The sequence below is a fragment of the Cyphomyrmex costatus genome, unplaced genomic scaffold (genome assembly GCF_001594065.2).
Source record: "Cyphomyrmex costatus isolate MS0001 unplaced genomic scaffold, Ccosl1.0 scaffold75, whole genome shotgun sequence".
In the NCBI taxonomy this organism is placed as follows: domain Eukaryota; kingdom Metazoa; phylum Arthropoda; class Insecta; order Hymenoptera; family Formicidae; genus Cyphomyrmex; species Cyphomyrmex costatus.
In genome coordinates this window covers 716,410-738,764 of record NW_017280322.1, presented here as the reverse complement: position 1 = coordinate 738,764, position 22,355 = coordinate 716,410, and the positions used below count along the sequence as shown (strand labels likewise).

The following is a 22,355-nucleotide window of genomic DNA, read 5'->3' as shown; positions in this document are numbered from 1 at the left end:
AAAAATAACTTATAGTAGCAGAGGAAATCTATTCGTAAAAATTGATTTTTCACAGGTTATGTTATATTTAAAACGTATATAATTTTTCAATAACAAAAACTCCTGTACAATTCAAATATAAACTTGGAAAGAAAAGGACACTAGGAGTTAAGCGTAGATAACTACGCAAACGCTGATATATATATATATATTAAGCAAAACTTATTTATTATAATAATTATGCTTATGTTTCTGCTCATTTTTGAGCCTTCTTCAGAAACAATGCAAATTACATAAATAAATTATTAATAAAAAATAATAAAAAGGATCAAGTGATGTTTAATCAAGTGGCATTTAAGTGAGCTCCCCCACAACTAAAAAATAAAATCTGATGTTAATTCCATCTTCCAGAACATATTAATATAAATAATTAAAGAAAAGAAGAGAAAGAGAGTCCTAGTCAGTCTCGCTTGTGCACAGTAGCTGAATCTTAGCATTTGATATTTGTACTTTTGATAATTTCAATTTAATACCGTCATACAATTAAAGTAACTCACTATGTAGTGTGTTTGAGACTGATTGGCCTAAATTATTCTAAAGGCTGGTTTTTGAATATTGAGAATAATGTTTGCGATACGATATCGTTGTGAACGTAGTGAGTCTCCTCACTTCTGGTAGAATAATTGTAATTATAATAAATCTATTTTCGAAATTAACCCAGAATTTTTTAGTTCCAGCATTCATTTTTTCTCTTTTTTCTTTAATCATTTGTTTATTTCCCTTTATATTAATATATTAATATGTTCTGGAAGATGGAATTAACATCAGATTTTATTCTTGGTTGTGGGAGAGCTCACAATGTGTGATTAAACATCACTTGATCCTTTTTATTATTTTTTATTTATAATTTATTTATGTAATTTGCATTGTTCTCTGAAGAAGGCTCAAAAATGAAACATGTAAGTATAATTATAATAAATAAGTTTTGTTTTATATATATCAGCGTTTGTGCGTAAAGTTATCTGCGCTTAACTCCTCTATAGTGCCCTTTTCTTTCCAAGTTTATATTTATATTATATTTTTATTTAGCACTAAATACGATTAATCAATTTTATTTGCTTACTGTAAAAATGCCTAAAAAAATCGTAAAACACTGAATATAAATGTGGATTTTTGTACATTGTGCATTACAATATACTGCCAAACTTATAATTGTATACACTTTATTATAATGGTCACTGGAATATCTATGACAAGTGTTTAATAGAAATAAATATTTATTTCTGAAAATTTTATTCTTTCTCTTTTGCGAATGTACTGTCAAGATGTTTAGTAATTGTGTGATAATATATAGTTAGATTTTTATATGATGCAATTTGCGATTCAATTCTTCAAACTTCAGTATTTTACGAATAAAAAAGTCTCCATAACGATGTGCTACCTTCGTATCGGCGATGTGAACCATGTCATGATCGATATAGAAATCCAACTAAAAGAAAAAGAAACGATTTCTGTGAATATTTTAATATGCATCTCTGTTTCAATAGTTTTTTTTTTATACCTATTTCTGTAGTTTCATCAACTAATGGTAACAATCGAAAAAGTAAATTGAATTGTGCTTTGACTTGTGGTAAGTAAAAAATACATATCAAATTTCTTCAAAATATAACTTATTTTTACTAGGAAAAGTGATGAATTAAAAAAAGCAGAAAAAGTATAAAAACTGTTTAAATATGTTTTATAAATTATAACACGAATACGGAACCTATAACAGTCTAGCTTGGATCTTAATTGTTTATATATAATTTCGCGTGAATTTATACACTGATATATGTAGTCTTTCTAAACTGTGACCCGAACAATTGTTGGTCTTGAAACGCAACTCTAATAAACTTCCGCAGTACTATCACGAATTAAATTAACAATTTAATAATTAATTGATGCTCTTTTTGGCATCTTATATCGATGTTAAACTATATTAAAATCTGAAGATAATTCTTATTGCGAAAAATATCTCGACCGGGAGTCGAACCCGGATCACGCAAGTGACATTTGCGCGTAAAGCAAGCGATCCGGGTTCGACTCCCGACCGAGGTAATATTTTTCGCAATAAGAATTATTATTTTCAGATTTTAATATAGTTTAACATCGATATAAAATACCAAAAAGAGCATCAATTAATTATTAAATTGTTAATTTAATTCGTGATAGTACTGCGGAAGTTTATTAGAAATGCGTTTCAAGACCAACAATTGTTCGGTGCACAGTTTAGGAAGACTACATATATCAGTGTATAAATTCACGCGAAATTATATATAAGCAATTAAGATCCAAGCTAGACTGTTATAAGCTTCATATTCGTATTAGTTATGTTGTTACATTGACAGTTTTTTTAATTGAATATTGTTTATAAATTATATTTTTTAAAAAACAAGATAATCGATAGACTCAGATGAATAAATTCAAAAAAGTGTATAAAATGCCAATATGAGCCGACAGTTATTAGTGTGTATCTTTATATATATAAAATTTATTCGAAATTAATAATAAGACGTAATAATTAAATTTTTTAAATATATAAAATATTCAATACTAATAAAATAACTACCTCAGAACCGGATTGGAATTTTCCGTCTAGCCCTGATGTGCCTTTGGTCCAAACAATATTTTTCATCTTGTGCTTGAAGCATAATAAATGAATCGTTAATGCATTTACTTCCTTGTCGAGATCCCATCCTTCGATATCAGATCTAGTATTTCCCATAAATGTGGCCAATTTACTAAGCGGCAACGTCGTGTAGAGTTTCAAATACGAACGAATGGTCGGCAACATTTTTTGTTGGACCACTTCATCCATAAATACTTGTGTTTGATGTTTGATAGCTTCGCGGACATAGTCTTCATTAGGATTATCTGGATTCGGTGATGTCAGAGATAGAAATTTGGGACATGCAAACACAAAACAATTTTCAAATTCAGTGAGATCACCGTACTGCATCTTGTATATTTTCTCATGGTAATTCTTATCTCGCAGAGCCTGCTGCAGGCCCTCATCTACACACTGTGGATGTAGAACCAGACATATGGCAAGCAGATGATACATCTGTTCAGTCTGCTTGTTGATCTGATCATTCTGATAGCTACGCGTGGCGAATAACTGTTTTGTACGTTGAATGTACAACAGAATACCAGAAAATGTTCTAATCGCATCTGCATAACGGCGCATCATCATATAGGCAAAGCCTACATAGTATGCTGTCGAAATCTGGCAGCCAGGTACATGGGAATATGCACTCTTCTTATAGAGCTCTACATTTTCCAAGACCTTGATGGCCTGATAATAATCACCTAATAAAGAATGCAATCTTAGAAGACCGACGAGCGAGAAATAGCCAAGCATCTTGTACAAAGAGTGCCTACCAAAGGCACCAGCTACAGAATCTGGATCACCACCACTCGCATATACTTCTAATTGGCTTTTTATCTTTGACTTGTCAACCAGATAATGCAAAACATTTAATACACATAGAACATCCCAAATTTTATTATGCGCATTTAGATTCTCAATCTCATCTGGCGTCTTATTAGACAGATTGGCACGATATTGAGCGAAAGACTGAAACTGATAAACGAATTCATCAATGAGTTCCCATAGCCATTGATCAGGCAGTTCTAGTTGCACTGGAGTATCAGGATGCAGAATAAAATTGAAAAGATCACAGTAATTATAGAAGGAGTTAAGACGCTGCTCCAGTGTAGGACCCTGCATGCGTGCATATATGTGACGATAATAAAGCTCCTTGTAAAGAGTAAGAAATACTGCATCATTGTCAACAATGTGGGCAATTGTCGAGGCATCTGGCCATGGCGACTTATCAAATAGCTGTTCCGAGATCTTAGGAAATGTGTTCTCGTATAAATTCTGGATCTCGAAGATCATGCCCTCGTTGATGCAATTGCGCAGAAATACCAAGAAATTGCGCACCACTTCGGGCACTTGCCGGTAGCTCGGTCGATCATACTGATCATGCACATCTGACGGCCCATAGTCATCGTAGGCGTCATACTGAAGAGAAATAAATGCACATTAATTAGATTAAATACGAATAAAAGATGGAATTATGAATATTCTGAGATTTCGATGTTGTGAAATAAAAAATAAGCAAAAGCGGATGTATACCTCGGTATAGTCGTCGTACATTTTCGATAGAAATAATGTAACGAAAGAAAGAAACGTAACCTCTCCTCGACAAGCACGTCACTGAGCGACCACGAGTCAGCGATGTAGTTCACGATTATTTGTGCAGAGGGCTAACCGCTAACTTCCGTTAATTGTGTTCCAAAATTTATCAAAAAATGTCACACCGTGTCATCTGTGTCGCTTGTTGGAAGCATCCGTGATCACGTGATTCTTTTGACGCTGAAAATGAGCGTCGAGCAAGCATGAAAAGGCACCTTTATGCACTATGCTTATGCGCCTATTATGTATATACCTTAGTTTACTTATTACTAAAGTTTATGAACGCCCTTTTTAAACTTTAGTCAGATGATCAGCGCTGTTGTCATTGTCAAGTCAATTCAATTGTCACCAGTTGTTACTAAAAATTATTTTTGTCGTCAGTCGAACCTGTTTGTTGACTTCTTAGTAAATGTAATAATATTGTGAACGAGTTTTAACATCGCGATGGGGATATTAGAAAAGATCTCCGAAATTGAGAAGGAGATTGCTCGCACGCAAAAGAACAAAGGTGAGTATTGAACCGATGTTGTCACGTTGCTTCCTTAACCTATCTTTCCGAATTGTTTCTCAATATTTTTGTAACTGTGACACGTAACTAAATGATAAGACACAAATAGATAAGAAATTTAAATGTAACCCAAAAATTGCATTTGTGAAATTTAATTACAGCTACCGAGTACCATCTGGGCTTACTTAAAGCGAAACTCGCCAAGTACAGGTCCCAGCTTCTAGAACCGACGAAGAAGTCTGAGAAGGGCGAAGGTTTTGATGTGCTGAAATCTGGTGATGCCAGAGTTGCATTAATTGGCTTTCCGTCGGTTGGCAAATCGACCCTACTCAGTACTTTAACTGCCACCCAATCTGAAGCTGCGTCTTATGAATTTACTACCCTGACATGTATCCCCGGTGTCATAGAGTACAAAGGTGCCAATATTCAATTGCTGGATTTACCTGGTATAATCGAAGGAGCAGCACAAGTAAATTATAGAAACTGTCATAATTATCTTACACAAAATTACTTTCACATTATTATGTTAGATAATCTTTTTGAATTGTGTTCTTGAAATAGGGAAAAGGACGAGGGAGGCAAGTCATATCTGTCGCTAGAACGGCAGATTTGGTACTTATGATGTTAGATGCAACCAAGCAAGATGTTCAACGACAATTGTTAGAAAAAGAGTTGGAATCAGTTGGGATAAGACTCAATAAGAAAAAGCCGAATATATATTTTAAAGTAAAGAAAGGTGGTGGCTTAGCCTTTAACTCAACGTGTCCTTTGACAAAAGTAGATGAAAAATTAGTTCAAATGATTCTACATGAATATAAAATCTTCAATGCCGAAGTGCTATTCCGTGAAGATTACAGTGCGGATGAATTGATTGACGTTATTAACGCGAATCGAGTATACTTGCCATGCCTTTATGTATATAATAAGATAGATCAAATATCGATAGAAGAAGTTGATCGAATCGCTAGACAACCTAATAGTGTTGTAGTTAGGTAAGATATAAAACACATTCAAGAATATTTTTTACATTTTTATTTTTGAGTATCTTTTACTATTCATAATTTTAATTTTTTTTCAGTTGTAATATGAAATTGAATCTAGACTTTCTGCTGGAAACGCTATGGGAATACTTAAGTTTGATAAGGGTATACACAAAAAAACCCGGACAACCACCTGATTTTGATGGTGGTTTAATATTAAGGAAAGGAGTGACAGTGGAGCACGTTTGTCATGCAATTCACCGTACTCTTGCCCAACAATTCAAATACGCTCTTGTATGGGTAAGTTACTGGTTATCCATAATTATATACATCAGTATACTATATTTGGATATAATTAACAGTGTAATTAAAAACATAATCTAATATTTTTAAATACGTGCACGTACGCGCGTGCGTGTATGTGCGTGTGTGTGTACATATTACATATTTTTTTAGGGCACAAGTACGAAATATTCACCTCAACGAGTAGGACTACAACATGTGATGCATGATGAGGATGTTGTACAAATAATGAAAAAATAAATTCCGACAAAATTTTTAAAGTTGTTCGTGAAGAAATGTGAATAGCAATATAGGCCTTACTTAGCCTTTCATGTACAACAAAAGTGCGAACAAACTACACTGCACTGATAAACCGTAATATTCCACGGTTTTAGGATGAATGTATTTGAATTACCTATTTTAAGAAGCTTGTATGGTTTGCAGATCTTGTTCCAATAAACTTTGTAAGAACAAATGTAATTCATGTTAATTATTCAAGTACAAGGGAAATATATAGATTTATTATTTATTATACAGGGATAATTTTTAATTAACATATATAATCAGGCTGGATGCGAAAATTCAATTTTTCCAATCGAAGAATTCGGACAGTAATTTGAGCAGCTGTTTTCAATCCTTGCGCACAAATCAATGAATAATGAATGGCGTTCCTGTGGCACGACGACAGTGTGAGGAATGCGTGTGTGAATCGTACCGTCACTTTGTTCTTTATTTTATCTTTTCTTTCTCTCTCTCTCTCTCTCTCTCTCTCCTCACACTCTCTCACTTGTCTCATTTCCCCGTTCTTCGCCCCCTCTTTGCGGACGTGCGTATACGAAAATGCGTTCGCCACTCGCGCGAGACACACATCCTGATTACTAATTCACGTAGCCGCGGACTACTTCTCTGTCTCGTTGTGACACCAAATCCCATATTCCAGCCAGAATGGAGAGTCGGCGAGTCCGAGAACTCGATGATCCACGCGAACGAGCAATTCGCATCATAACGTCGTTACTCACGCACCCACTATTATCTAGGAAATTATCTTGGTGGCGGATTCCGTGCTAGATTCAAATACGTTTTCGCCTTGGCAAAAATTTAATAATGTGCAAGATAATTTTATCTCTTTATACAATTGATATATGTATACAATAATGAAAAAGAATCAGACCTCTCTTAATAGTTTTCTTATAATTTTAAAAAATTTCTTTCGATATCAGTTCATTATAATAGAAGTTTTCTATTGAATATATATGTTCTCAATTTTCTTTTTATTATCAAAATTGTGTGCGTTCGCACTCAGAGGTAAATACTTTAAAATATCAATAAATATCTGGTATTGGATTTATTTTATATTTTAGTTGTATAACTTTCAGAGTAAGATATTTAAATATAGCGATTAAATATAGATGATGATATTCTTAATGTGTAATATCTCTTTACACAAAGATAGTTAATTTTAATTAATTTTTGTATTGTCTAATAGAGATGCGAATGTTTTCTTCAATTACATTATAAAAAATTGTTTATATACATACAACAAATATTTTTTATGATCAACATATTTTTAAATTATAATAATCTCATTCCTTTGATTTTAACCTACCAAATGAACAAAAATTGTTTAATTACGTTAACTTAAAGTAAAAAAAATTTATTAATTTAAAGTACAGATCTATAAATATCACTTAAGGAAATTTCGAAATATCAATTAAGAATCAATAAATGTGTAATAATAAAAATATATTATAATATAGTATGATACATGCAATGCTTTTTTGAGCTTAACACTTAAATGCCAGAAATAGTTAAAAAGTGTATGAAAAGAACAATTGCAGTATTATAGTTACACACACAACACATAATGATCTTGAAATTAATCTTTCTGATATCATTGCAGCTAATCGATGTGCGATGCTATCACGATTAACCCGATTGTGAGTTTATTAAACATCATTATTGTTCGTCTCGTAGATCTACGTTACTCAAGTGCAATCGCGCTCTATTATTGTCTAGCTTTTATAGATTCTCATCATTTATCGTGATAACAATAGAAATAAGATATCGTTCGATATTAACAAAAACTATCGAATGAAGAATAAAAAAAAGGTTTTTCTATATATTCACAGAAAAAAAAAATTTATTTTTTTTTCTGTGAGTATTCATCTTTGAGAGTTATCAGAATTTTTCCAATCAGCAGACGAAATATAATATGATAAACACTCTGAGAACGAGAAAAATTGTTTGTATTAGATCTACGAAGAGTATCGGGAGTAATCTCGACTGTCTCGAGGCGTGAAATCGTTCGGCGTTCCACAAACGTGTCGTATAAAAATCCAACGTCGTCGCTTCGGGCATTAGACAGAGCGGATGCTGGCGGTATATGATCGATCCATCAGTAGCTACTACTATGCCATCCGCAGGAAGAAGTTGCTCGGTATTTACAGTTAGACGATCGACCGGTCCGATGACGATCGAGTGCGTTGCTTTCGCTCCTCGTTTTCGAGGCGAACGTTTCATTTCTGTGATTCTCGTTTTAATCCTTAACACTAGTCAGAATCAAGGTTTTTTTATAATATGGCTGAATATGTTGATTATTATCCGATTAACAAAAAAAAATATCGTTGGAAATCGATCGAGCACTATTTAAAATGTATTTAAAATTTACATGCTAGATTTGTAAAAAAATATTTATAAAAATATGAGAATTTTTTACAGCAAGTATAATCTAATAAAAGATACGAAAAGTTGATTAGGCATTTTATATCAGACTTGATCCTGATAGTTTTTATAAATAGTTTAGTATAGTCTTATTTTTTTTGCAAGAGATTTAGATTTTAGATAATTTTCTAAAATTTATATTAGAATTATATATATAGGTCATAAATATTAAATATTATACTGATTTAAAGCTTTAACCGTAAATGAAATCTTCTTAAAGAAGAGAAGAGTTTACGAGTCTATACACTCTCGCTCTCTGTTCTATATCGCTAGATGGATTTATTAGTTTATGTAAAGTTTATCTTATTAATTGCAAAATATTATAAAATATTAAAGCTATATATACAAATAAATTACGGGTTATGGTTATGAGACATAAAAAGTACAAGTAACTAATCGAGATAAGTAATTATAATGAATCTAGGTAAAATAAAATAAAAATATTATTCATGTAATTAAGATCTTTTTTATAAATTTTAACGTTTTTAACAAACATTCTTTAAGTTAATTACCCATTTTATTTTCGAGTTGTCTTATTATTGATTAATCACAGAGAGCACTCAACTTGTATAATTTCTAGAATGTCAACTTGACATTGAACATTTATTCACATCATCGTAAGAAAGTCCTTTTCGATGGATATGTCCAACACATAAAATACGATTGTTCAATTAATCAGTGTAATCATTTTATATCCGCGATCGTTTGCATTAAACAACGCCAATCATCCATATGCGAAGCAACTGTTGTTAATTAGTCGTTTCAAGAGCGAACGAAATATCCGCAGTGTCGATTTGAGTAATGCATTATTTATGACGAAAGTAGCACATCAAATAAGCAGCGTCATCAAAGGAAATATTATAACATTTCACCAGAAGGAGCGAGAGTGACAATGATCTTTTAATGCGAGCTTGATTTATCTCTGTTTTAAGATAGAGCATTTATAATACTCTTTCTCTCAATATATTCTCATGTAATTATAGTTATCGCAAAATTTTACTTCGAATAATGCTCACTCACGTAATCTTGAAAAGAGAGAATTTAAAAATTAGTAAATTAAAAAATTCTTAGAAATTCTGAAAATCTTAAAATATTAAGATATGAAAATTTTTTTAAGTGTACTTTTTTATCGCTAAGATAATGTAGCTAGTACAGCTTTACTGTAAAACTTATTTACTGTAATATTTGACACAGTTAAATTATTTATAAAGAAATAATTAGAAGTAGAAATGTATAAAATATATTTTAAAATATATAGAATAAAGTTTAACTTGTTATATGATGAGAAAAATAATAATTATATAAAAAATAGAATAGAATCAGACATAAATATTAATGGATATTATATATGGAAAGTAGGAATTAGTGAGAAACATACACGCACATACACATCAATAATAAGAGAAAAGTTAAATAAGAGCTTCCTGTGTATTTCCCTTTCTCTCTCTCTCTCTCTCTCTCTCTTTTTCCTTTTCTTCTTTTTTCTATAGATGAATTGCGAAATTGTAAGATTTATAATGATTTTGACAAGTGTAAAATATACTCGTGTATAAAATTTGCTTACGCATGTCTCAGAAAGGGAGAAAACGTTCGATCGGGCCACGTGGAAAACAGAAGATAGGTGGGTAGGTAGGTAGATAGGTAGGTATGGTGCGAATAAACGCAGGAAGATCACGACGACGACGAGAAGGAGGACGACGAAGGAGTATGAAAGAGGTGGAGGTACGGGTCGGTATAAAAGGGTCGCATCGCGACCGCCTCGTCTGTTTTAACACTCTCACCGGGCCGCTCGGTGGATCGATCGGTGGAAGAACCGGGACGTATACGCGTGTCATCGTCGATCGTCAATCGTCTACCTCGAGAAGACGTAGAAAAGGAGAGTAGAGAAAAAGACAGAGAGGTGAGTTCCCGAGGGATACCGGATACACAGCAAAGTGGAGAAAACAAAGTGCTTACCACCCTTCAGAAGTCGTCGAACTGAATCGGAATGGAGAACGATTTCCGGTAGACGGACCTTCGAACGACCTTGACCGACTCCGTGTTGGTGCCCCATCCCCTTCCTCGTTCTCTCGCCGCTCAATCGAGTTAATCGAAGGCAAGATTTTCTTGAGGGCTAAGTGATACTGTGTGCGACGCTAATATAGTGAGGTAGCTGGTATTCTTCGTGTGACGTATTCGCGTCCGAAGGATTCGTGTGAATTTGGTTCTTTGCCGTTCTTGGTTTCTCATCCGGTTGAGTCTCTTCTGATTCCAACTCGTCGCAGGGTTACTTCCGGGTACCAACGCAGTCGCTATCGGCTCGCGAAGTCTGTATGAAATTATAATGTAAGACATTTTATTTACCTTTTTTTTAATGAAAGGTAATAAAAAAATGATTCAATTACTCTTTTTAAAACTGAAAATAACAGAAAAGTTGTTTATTATGCTTTTCAATTAAAGAATTAGTAGAAAAAAATTTTAAGATATTTTCTAATAAAAATTTAAGATTTATTTAAATTTTTTATTTATTTACTTCTTATTAATTTATTATTAATAACTTGTTTGAAAAAGGGAAAAATTCACTTAACTTCCAGTTTAACTACCCTCTTTTTTTATGTAAAAGTTTTAAAAAATTCTATTCACATATATATTTCTATCGACATCAATATTTTACAATTTTTGCAAAAAAGATCATTCATAAGTTTGCGATAAGATACAGTTTTTTAATGTCATATGCATAAAAAATTATGTTACTGCATAAAAAATTTTTTTTATGTTAATATTTTGTAAGTTAATTATACAGATTGAAAAAGAATTGATTTCTACATTATTCGTCACTTATTTGTATTCTTTGTCGACGCACATCATGTAGTATATTTTTTACTTACGTTTGTCTTATTTCAATCTCTACCTCATACCAATCCTTCCCTCTAGATTCGATCGTGAAATGACTGTAAAACGATACACGAAGATATCATCGATTACTGTTCTTATTCTATTCGTAATACTATTCTCTTACAATGAAGATATCCGGTTTATTGTAATGCAGCTCGTAAATCTCGTCTCGCGATATGCTCGTGCTCCGAAAGTTGAAAACATACGCACTGGAATGTTATATGAGATGCTGACTGCGTTCCGTAAAGCGCATAATATTTTATTTTATCCTCGTTTAACTTAAATAACAAGGATAAAATGATACGTCATGCGCATTATGCGCTTTATGAGAACAGTTTATCCCGCGATGGGGTGACTCGTGCGATTGATCGCCGGTCTGGGCACGGAAAGTATCTCTTGTACAGGCAGAAAAAGACGCGATTCCTTACGGTTAACTTGTATATAGCCCGCCGGGTTACCGTACCCCGCACTTATCGTGCCTAGAATAACGTTCTAACTAGTCGCACGTGTTGCCCGTAACGGGTAACACGAACGAATTATCATCGCCGACGTGCTCCTGTCAATTTATCGGTTACTTCGAGTAAACCTGCCTGGGCAATAAGATGTCCCAGATCGGTCGCACCTTTTGCATTTGTTTAATAAATAGACAAAAGGATTATTACAAGAAAAAGAGAAAGTAGGATCTAATCAATTCTATTTAGTGTCGTTTCTAAAAAAACGCTATCTGGTATTTAAGAGCTGAATAGAAGTGATTTGTAAATAAAAATGTCATTGTGCGTGTAGATAAACATCTAGTTTTTAAACTTTATTTGCAGAAAAATCCATCGTGCAATTTTTATTTTACGTTATTTTCAATTCCAAGTGTTGAAAAAGACGATAATATTTCTAAATAACACCTGTTCTTTAAAAATGTAATAGTAATTCTATTTCCTTCTGTTTACTTCTATTTGCAGAGCCATGAGACTAGCAGCAGTGCTGACGTTGCTGTGCTGTCTGGCGATAGGGGCACTCGCCTCGCCGGTGCCTAAGATTGCTGACAGCAAGGTGTCGACTCAGAATGTTGTTGCGACCGGCAGGCAAGCGCCTGCGGCGCCAGTCGCCACCGACGATGATGATGATGACGACGACGACGACGATGACGACGACGTCGATTTAGATATCGTCGATGATGATGATGATGATGACGATGATGACGATGACGATGATGACGACGACGACGATGAAGATGACGGCGATTATTTGGAGCGTTTCATTGAAGATATACTTGGAGGTGAGGAATCGCACGACACTGCATTGTTTTCCAACATTAACCGTAATATATTTTTCTAAATCTAAATCTTAAATAATCTTAACAAAAGTAACGAATGCATTCGAAAAGATGTAGATTGATGGCTTAAACAAATGAAGATAAAGAAATACCAAGTGGAGTAAATTAAAAAAAAAGTGGGAAGTTAAAGATTCGCAAATATATATACATATAGATATTCTTAATTTCTCTTACTTAATTAATATATTTATTAACAAGCCTACCGTTACATAAACTTGATATTCAAATAGCAGTTTTGCTAAATAAATTATTAAAACTTTTATATACATAAAAAACGGAATATAGGAAGATAACGGAAAATATAACAGAAACTTGATACTAAATATAAGTACTTATTTGGTAAAATTTTCCTAAATGTACAATTATCTACTTGCCAGTAATGTATTTATAAACAGCTTAATTTCTCCCGTACTGAACAATGCATCACGTCTAAACTGTGAGTGTTTCCATCTGAGAGCTGAACAATGCGAATCAATTCTTTCCTTTCTTCGATTTACGCATACGTGTTGTATCAATTTCCTTCCCTTCGAATGTCAGACAATAGAAAATCTTGCAAACTGACACAAACCGTTATGTAAACGCAAAGCTTCGTATTGCCTGAGAATCTTTCTCGCTCACATATGCTTGCGAGTTGTAACGGTACAGGGTACTTTGACTCGTCCAAATTAACATAAATCGACAGCGATCTCGGTTCTGAAAAAAAATTTCTACGCGCTACTTCTTCGCATTGACCTGAATACCAAAAGATAATCTGAGTTCTCTCGATTCCCCGGCTGTCTCTTATATGCTGAGTGCGTTAAAATCACGAATGCGTAAACTTATAAAGACAATAAAATTGTTACCTGTATTTTGTAATATTTTAACGAAGTTGTACATTTTTTCTTAGTACGGGTTTATTGCATTAACTCGAGGAAATTATTCTCGTCGGAAAATATTACTCGCTTGATACATCTCGCTCGACCTAATAAATCATTGCTATAATAAAGCAAATATTTTTATCTACATTGTATCTCTGTCAACTTGCAGGAGAGGATGACGATGATGATGATGACGAGGACGAAGTCGCTTCACCTGCACCTGTTGCATCCGCTGTAACACCAGCTACCCCTGTCAATTCGCCGCAAGTGCCGCTCGCCGTGGCGGCTGATCTAAATCAGGCCAGCGAGGAAGCTGCGGAGGATGCCGCGTCGAGTGAAACGGCCGAGGATGATGCTGGCAGCTACGAGGATGAAGCTGAGAGTCAGGCTGCATCCAACATTCACGAGACAACGTTCGAAGGTGCCGAATCTGTCTCGAATCCGGTATCAGTCCAGGCCGTTGGAGTTTCTCCTGGGGTTGCAGCGGCTGCTCCGACCAGCGACGAGGACGACGACGATGACGATGATGATGACGACGACGATGTAGATCTAGACATCACGGACGATGATGACGATGACGACGATGACGACGACGACGATGATGATGATGATGACGACGATGATGACGACGATGACGTGGATGATATCGCCGACATCGCCGACGCTAGGCACGCACGTGAGTTCAAGAGCAAGAAGGCTAAGAAACATAACGTCAAGCACCCTCGCAAGTCAGGCAGGTCGATCTCTTCCTCTTCTTTATCCTCCTCTTCTTCTTCTTCTTCTTCTACTTCTTCTCCTTCCACCTCCGCATTGAAGAGTGTTTAGACCGAGTTGCCGTGAAAGTCGGGTGATAAGTGCAACGTACCTACGTGATCCCTCGACTTCACGCACTTGTCTTTGCCGCCGCTGTCATTTGACTCTTGGCATGGAAGTTTCTTGGAAAGTAGTTTCGTAAAAGTTGTTGCATATCGATGGCTGTCTGTCACTGATCGATTCTATCGAGCGTTTTTATGTCAGTCTTATACGAGATTGATTATTAGAATGACATACCCGATCGCGAAGCTCGCTCGTGGAACGGAATTTATTTTATTCATTTCGTTTCGTTTTCATATCTCTTTTAAACATAATGATCACGCCTTTGTGAGAGTTTAAGAAAAAAATTGTGTGAATGAAACGAGAAGATCTTACAACCTATATATAAAAGTGCAAGAGAGTACTACACGTACTAATTATGATTTTGCCTTCCATTTTCATATTGTTTCTTAACATTAAAAATATTTTACATATAGCAATATGAGTAATATAATAAATATTTATTTTAATATTTTTATTGGAAATTAATTGATATTATTTTTAATTTCTTAAGTCGACTCGAATTAAACATTGTGAAAACAAGATTATTATTTATGTGTTTAGAAATTTAACAAACTTTTAACATCCAAATAATTTTATTAGTAAATAAATCCTTAATACAATTTATGTATATATATAATTTTTCTTCGATTTCTTTAATTTATACAATTCCTTCTTTTAACGTAAATATTCACAATATTTTTTTAGTTTATGATGAAAAGAGAAAGAAGAACGAAAAGAAATTTGTTACACTATATCCACGTGACAGTTTCTCGATCGGATTGAGAAATTTTTTTCTCAATAAGTTATTAAATGACAAAAAGTCTGCGCTGATAAAATTTCGCGCGAGCAGAAATTTTCTGCTATTTACTTCAGTTTTGTACACTAAACAGTCGTTTGACTTTAAATTATTTCAAGCGTTAGTTATTTATTATATTTATTAACGGGAATATCTCTATTTAATGTTTCTCACGTTACACCGCACCATAGACTGACACGACCGGTCTCTTTATAGTCCTTTGGTTTCTCTCTGATCTTTTAAACATTTTTTAAATATATTTTGTTTAAAACACGCGCTAATTTTTTAGGCGTTTATTATAGATCCTTTCAGAATGCGTTTTTTTAAGTACCTTTTAGTATCTTCTAAATCTTTGTGTTGCATGGAGTAGCATTGAAATGCTTTGGTTTGGTGACCTCACACGTCACGTATTTCCTTCCTTTTTCCAATATTTATGATCCATTTTGCTATCAGTCGAACGAGAGAAAAATATATGATAAAAAAGAGAGAAAAATTGAAAGGAAGAGAACGGAAGGGAAATGCGCGTGCATGAGAGAGAAAGAGAGACCGAAAAATCTAGAAATATCATATAGTCTCATCTATAGGATCAAGAGACATTAAAATCGCCTATATTTAAAAAAAAAACAGAACGAGAAATTGATCTCGTTCTCTGTCTGTCTCTGTTCTGTCGAATTAACAATAAGATGTTTAATCTGGCAGGTAAGTCAAACATCAATGTTCTTTAGTGTAAATATATATATATATATAATCTTAAAAATTATATAGATTTATATTTTATATTGCATTTCTATTAAGTGATAGTTGCGTATCACTTGCCAGATTAAACACATCCGATGACGATGTCTATTGCTCCGCGCGAATCGAGAGATATATTTATTTACGATGTTTCTCTACTCTAAACCAAGACTTGTACAGAGACATTGTCCGTTCTGGATTGCAAAATATAAATAATTTATTATTTTTACAAAGCTATGTGTACCGTCTATTTATTTCATTCACCATTGTCCAGTTACATCAAATTAGTCGTACGTGTTTGTGTCCAGATACACTCGCGATACGCGTGATCCAGGAGGATAAATTCTCTCTGTTTTTCTTCCTTCGACAAATCTCAGATTGCGAATCTCTTTCACTTAAAGCTGGAGATTAGGATAACTTCAATTCGAATCAACTTTCGATGCTGCAAACGTGAGGAAAATCGTCGGATGAACGTAGATCGAGTTGCTTTCGCGTATCGGAATTTATATTTTCTCGATAAAATTATCGATCTCGATCTCCGGCTGAGGAAAGGGCGTGTTCTTCGTCTTCTTGTGACGTGACGTGCAGTAACCCGTCTGGATATTTAAATGCATTCGATAGATAGCGGCACATTTCTCTTTTCCTGCAGATATCTTGTATCAATTCGACCTCACTTGCTTTTTTTTTCTTGTCACACGTTTCTCATGAGACTATAGCTGTTCATACTGTCGCTTCAGCTGTATTTTCTGCCATAGTAGATAATCGCGTATTTGGTGGACGGTTTTGGACGATCGACTGCAACAACGTGTACCTGGACAGTAGCACGACGTTCTTCCATTTGTCCTTTATTCATATTCCTTAACGTACGTTCCTCCCGTACCTTTGTGTACCCCCCAAGTAGATAGTAAAATTAGTAGTTAGTAACTAACTAGTAGTTGATAAGAAAAGTAGCTGATAACCAAATGAAAAGATTTGATTCAGCGGCACACTCTGCAAATGTCTTTTTTTTTTTATTAAAGCGCTTTTCTTTTTGTTATTCATAGATCTATTCTTAGTTTCTACCTTATAAACAGTTTGCTTTTGTTCGATTTGTCCTACATATATATATCAACTATACCTTTAATAGTTCTACTTTAATTTTTCTATCTTTCACTAGTTCTTATTACAATAAACGATACTGTGCACTTACAATACATTTAAACATTTCTGAACATTTATATTGTATATAAGTTGATTATCAATCGCAAATATCATTATCATGTTTTGAAACATTTAGTCTTCAATTAACTTGGGGTAAAACTAGAAAGGAAGTAACAGGAACAAAATCGTTCGACTTGATGCTTATCGAGCAAATCGCCGCCATCAGTTTATGAACAGAGATTCTTAATTAACCGTCGCGCGCCACATCCAATTAACTTTCTACATGAGTGTCGGGTTAAATCCAACAAAGGTGTGACCGCATTGAAATTTTTTCCCGGCTTTCACCGGGAGTAGCCGGTCGAAATAAGAAACGAGGTCACCGACCCGGAGAACGCGTAAGCGATATATCGGAAGAGCCTCCTCCGACTGTGACCCTGACCCATAGTCGAAGCCGATGTCCTTCGGTATCTGTCACGTGACATGCTTAAATCGTGAATTAATATACGGTCGCTTTTAATCTTTCCGTGTGCTTTTCTACGTGCATACGTAGGTCCGATTGACCCGTTTCGTTCTTCAAGAAGGAGAGATGCTTGAAGACAATTATTTGTTTATGTCTTACACAAAATTAATGATGTGTCTTTCTGAAATATCTGATTGCAGTGGATGAAATATTATATTGTCGTTTGAGTAATTGCAAATATGTAAGGTAAGATAAGATATTGATATAAGAGTTGATATCTTTTGTTTTGAGTAATTACTGCAGCAAACCATTGTTGCTTCAATGTTTAACGTTAAATTATAATTACTTCAAAAAATATAAATAACACATGCACGAAAATAAATATAAAAGAATCGGAAAATGGTCTAGATAGAGAATATAATAAAGATCTAGATAAAAAATAAAGATCGAGATCATAATCATGAGTCATGTAAGAAATACTATTTACTTTTATTCCAATAGATATATACATAATAAGATGATGAATATATTAAGTAATCACAAACATTTTTGAGCGATGTAATACATTTCGTGTAGCGTCTTCGTATTATAATTAAAAAGTATATTATCTAAAGAACAAGTTTAAATAAAAAGTTTCATTGTGTATGTGTGTCTCGTATAATATGTTTGTTATTTGGTTTCGCTAAATTTTTTATTAATCTAAATGAAAATTTTTTATTAATGTTTCAATAAGCATTTAATTTATAACGATAAAATTTGGATCATGTGCATATATCAAACGTTTTATTGTATCAAGTAATTTTTGTTTTGAAATCATTAAGTACCTCTTGAAGAAAATCTCGGGTCAGTCGCGTCAAAAAATATTCCTCTAAAATACACCAAAGATTCTCGAGAAGCTATTATCATGTACGTGTTAGTCCGGATCTACAATAGAGTTTTAAGTCTTAAGCTCATAGTTCTCTTCGAATTCGACTGTAATTGCTTAAGTCTTAAAACACGTATTGTAGATCCGGGGTTATCGAAAGACTCCGATCGGGCTTCGACCAAGATCTCGACATTCAATGCCTCCGTCTGTGCCAGAAGTAGACGGCCTTGATAATATTGCCCGTGGCATGAGATTTTCATCGCGGCGCGGCGTGGCACGGCGTCGTGACGTCCGAAAGAAAGTCGTGCTTACGTGCTGCAGGAGGTGCAATGACCGGGGGAGAGTTTTTAGGTAGGCAGCAGTCGGATGGACCTGCGCGGCTAGATAGGTCTGTAGGTGAGTTATGTAGCGAAAAAGGAGGTCATGGCCTAGATCGGGGACCAGTTTGGCCGCGCCGAAGGATTCCGATATACCGTTAACATTGTCGTTGCTTTAAGTAGGCTCCTCCTCGATCAGCAAACGTCGACTTCCTTCCAAGGTAACCAGCGGGGAGAGGAATGCGTTTCCCTTCATTAAAACTCAGAGACGGTACGTCGAGCTGCGGAAGGCAACGTCGAACACAGTCCCACCCTGGTCGATGACCCGGACGAGACGAAATGACCTTACGAAAAGTGGTCTCAAGGACGCAATCGAAGCTTATTTCTAAAGTCACTCTTTTTCCCTTTCTGTTTCTCAAATTAGAAATTTTTATAGTCTCTCTTTGAATTCATAACGAGCGATTTTTGACAACTTTGGCGGTTTGCCACTTGTAAACTGATGGCTTTTGGAGATGAATAGAGATTGCCAAGTGATAATGTTTGGGCTGGTAGCGATGATGATGGCACAAAATTTGTAAAATTATAAAATTAATATTTAGTAAATTCATATAGGACATATAATAGTATTCTATTATACAATATGTATATATAAAATTTGTACAGATCCATAGTCAGTCATCTGATCACACACACTCACACACACCCCGCTACAGAAATTAGTTAAAAGACTTGTAAGATTTAAAATAGTTAATTATATTTTAAATAAATAAGTATAATATATTTTTCATGTGATAAAATGTCGCAGCATGAATAATTTCAGAATGCGATGTTTTAATGTTAAAGATAGCATTTCCATATGAATTTTCGCGAAGAATATCCAAAAAAGTATAGAAATTGACTGATGCAATTTCTATCAATGATCTATAGGTGCCATGGACTCCGAATCGAGTGGTCACGTGCCAGCCATTTATGTGGCAAAATATAATCGGTTCGTCGACAATATTCTCGGCAAGATCAACAACATTTTGCGGGCCAATTATGAACCGGTGACTGTAAAACTAACAAATTCAAATTCAAGCTCCAAAAAAAATAAAAACAAGACTAAGAGGAAGGGCATCAAGAATGGTACTAAGAAGAGCGCTTCAAGGCCGATCGACACATCCGCTGTTACTGCAAACAGTGATAATGAAAATGGCGTCGAGGTATGATTTCAAGCGTTCTCTTTCCAATGATTCAAATAATTTTTATTATTGCAAAACCGAATTTATATAATATCGAATTTTAATGGCAATATTGAGACACATTAATAGTTTACTAAAAATAGAAAACTTCACCAATTAAATTTTTTAAGAATCTAATTAAATAATAAAACTTTATTTAAAAATTTAAAAGAATAAAATAGCTGATAAATTTCTGGAATCTTATTAAAAATAAAAACTAAGTTTAAAGTCATTGAAGAATCTATCATGTCTTCATCTGTAAATTTATTTATATGTTCAAAGATTCTATATGCATTTTTAATAAATATGTTCAGTACATATTTTTGTATACGTATATATGTATATAAAATTTATATTTACAGAAAGTCACTCAGATTGAATCTGTAACGCAAACAAACGGAACGGAGAAAGAACCGATTTCACTGGAATCTCCTGCAGAAATTAGCATGAGATCTAATAATAGACACACGACTAACAAGAGCAATAAAAACTCTAACAAGAATCGCAAACGAACGAAGAACAGGACGAAAAATCAAAGCAGCAACAAGAACAAAAACAACGTAAACGTTATATCTTTTTTATTACTACATCTGAATGGATAAAATGAGTATTTAATGAGCTTTCTTGTGATTTTTAGACCAAGTCTAAGAGCAAACCAAAAGCGAGAGCCACTCTGTATGGATTGGCATCCTTGCAGAGGACGGGCGATGTATCGGTGAATATGATGAGTGATCACACAACAATTAAGACCAAGTTCAGCCTGGGACCGTTGGTGCTGAAGGTCGAGAAAGAGTTTGGCAGGGCCGCGAAAAAAGAGCTGAGGAGCGCAACCGCTACTACGGCCGAGATGTCTGGCAAATTGAGCCTCCGTGTGTTACACGGCGGTGCGGCGACGTTGCATTCTATTCGAGTTTTGCAACCTAAACAGGTACATCGACAGAGAGAAAAAACAAGTTATAACGCATGAATATCACGGAACTCGAATGTTAAATCAATAAGCAGATTAAATAATAAATTATTCATATATACAAATATAAGGTATTTTTAGAATATGTTAACAAGAAATCTCTCTCTCTCTCTTTCTTTTATATTAGAATATACTCATTGTATAGAATTGCTATAATTAATAAGGCTTTTTTATAACAATTTATTCTGTACGAATATTTTTTGCATTTAATTCAATATTACGATTGTTACAACTCGACGTGAAATTTGATCTCAGATTTGAAACGGAGATTGATGTAATGAAACAGTTAAGAACGACAATAAACAGCTACTCCTTCGTTTGCTTAAAGTTAGTTTGTATTCATATTTGTATTCAATAAATCAAATATTTCTTTCTTTTTTTTAAATCAGGTTCGAGTGGAAAGCCAAGACGATCATGACCGAACGCGAGAGTTTGTGTGGAAGAGATCGTCGCATATCGCGCATTTGGTGTCGCAAAAACTTTCTTCGGCCACCAGGTCAATGCTTCGACCGCCGCCTGTTTCACCTGCAGCTTAAAGTACATACGATACTCCTGCCGCTCCTTGATCCAACTGAAACTACCAATAACCACCAATCGAAGTGAGAGTCGATCCATGAAAAATCCTCATTGAAGATCGAATGCAATATGATGCGTATCGCGTTTTACGGAATATACTCGTATATATTATAAAGTCTGTCGAGCCGCAAAAGCTGCGCGATGCGACTCTTTGACGGATTTATTAATCATTTTTTTGACTTGCGAGAGAAAGTAACGTTGGAAACGCATGCATGGTGTCCCACTTGCACTACGTTACTTTTTTTGATGACAAATCGTTGGGTCAATTCGGAATCAATTTTTCCTCAAGAGCAATATCAATGCATCAATAGTTTTTAAGTAATAATTAAAAATAAGAATTTTTTGATAAACTAAGCTGTAAAAAACATGACAAAATTATATTCGATTAACATATTTTAATTAATTCTATATTCTATGCTAAAGATAAAAAACAATCATCGATAACAATCCTTCCTTTTCTAAGGAGAAATCGATTCCAAAAGGATTCAGAAACGATACGGCAGAAGAGGAATATCTCTTATATCATGTTCGAGTTTCATGTTGGACGAATTTTGGACGTACTTTATTTATTATTTATTTATTTATTTGTCATATAGTTTGTAATTTATCTTCAGAAAGTCTGATATGTATGTATTCTAGGAATGCGGTTAAATGTC

At 34.3% G+C, this 22,355-nt stretch overlaps 3 protein-coding genes across 3 annotated transcripts; 2 read left to right on the top strand and 1 right to left on the bottom strand.

The window, feature by feature from the left end:
- Positions 1-1,285: 1,285 nt before the first annotated feature.
- eIF3l (eukaryotic translation initiation factor 3 subunit L) lies at positions 1,286-4,231 on the bottom strand. Its single transcript, XM_018548765.1, has 3 exons — positions 4,160-4,231; positions 2,588-4,045; positions 1,286-1,468 (listed from the first exon to the last, which is right to left on the bottom strand). The coding sequence occupies exons 1-3, from the start codon at positions 4,178-4,180 to the stop codon at positions 1,334-1,336; spliced, it is 1,614 nt and encodes a 537-aa protein (XP_018404267.1). The 5' UTR covers positions 4,181-4,231; the 3' UTR covers positions 1,286-1,333.
- Positions 4,232-4,530: 299 nt separating this feature from the next.
- Positions 4,531-6,490, top strand: LOC108780916 (developmentally-regulated GTP-binding protein 2). The gene is made up of 5 exons (XM_018548755.1): positions 4,531-4,727; positions 4,889-5,196; positions 5,289-5,719; positions 5,806-6,007; positions 6,164-6,490. Exons 1-5 carry the CDS (start codon positions 4,664-4,666, stop codon positions 6,248-6,250), a joined length of 1,092 nt encoding a protein of 363 aa, XP_018404257.1. The 5' UTR covers positions 4,531-4,663; the 3' UTR covers positions 6,251-6,490.
- A 4,098-nt stretch (positions 6,491-10,588) lies between these two features.
- Positions 10,589-22,062, top strand: LOC108780909 (eisosome protein SEG2). Its single transcript, XM_018548744.1, has 7 exons — positions 10,589-10,610; positions 12,538-12,854; positions 13,938-14,444; positions 19,864-20,138; positions 20,519-20,716; positions 20,794-21,084; positions 21,513-22,062. Exons 2-7 carry the CDS (start codon positions 12,542-12,544, stop codon positions 21,657-21,659), a joined length of 1,731 nt encoding a protein of 576 aa, XP_018404246.1. The 5' UTR covers positions 10,589-10,610; positions 12,538-12,541; the 3' UTR covers positions 21,660-22,062.
- The last annotated feature ends 293 nt before the right edge of the window (positions 22,063-22,355 follow it).

Excerpts from the sequence above, each read along its gene's own strand:
- eIF3l (XM_018548765.1), bottom strand. The coding sequence starts at position 4,180 with ATGTACGACGACTATACCGAG. Across the intron at positions 4,046-4,159 it reads TGTACGACGACTATACCGAG|TATGACGCCTACGATGACTA; the intron begins GTATACATCCGC and ends ATTTCTCTTCAG. Across the intron at positions 1,469-2,587 it reads AATTCCAATCCGGTTCTGAG|TTGGATTTCTATATCGATCA; the intron begins GTAGTTATTTTA and ends TTTTTCTTTTAG.
- LOC108780909 (XM_018548744.1), top strand. The coding sequence starts at position 12,542 with ATGAGACTAGCAGCAGTGCTGACGTTGCTGTGCTGTCTGGCGATAGGG. Across the intron at positions 12,855-13,937 it reads CATTGAAGATATACTTGGAG|GAGAGGATGACGATGATGAT; the intron begins GTGAGGAATCGC and ends GTCAACTTGCAG. Across the intron at positions 20,717-20,793 it reads GCAACAAGAACAAAAACAAC|ACCAAGTCTAAGAGCAAACC; the intron begins GTAAACGTTATA and ends TGTGATTTTTAG.
- LOC108780916 (XM_018548755.1), top strand. The coding sequence starts at position 4,664 with ATGGGGATATTAGAAAAGATCTCCGAAATTGAGAAGGAGATTGCTCGC. Across the intron at positions 4,728-4,888 it reads TCGCACGCAAAAGAACAAAG|CTACCGAGTACCATCTGGGC; the intron begins GTGAGTATTGAA and ends ATTTAATTACAG. Across the intron at positions 5,197-5,288 it reads TAATCGAAGGAGCAGCACAA|GGAAAAGGACGAGGGAGGCA; the intron begins GTAAATTATAGA and ends TTCTTGAAATAG.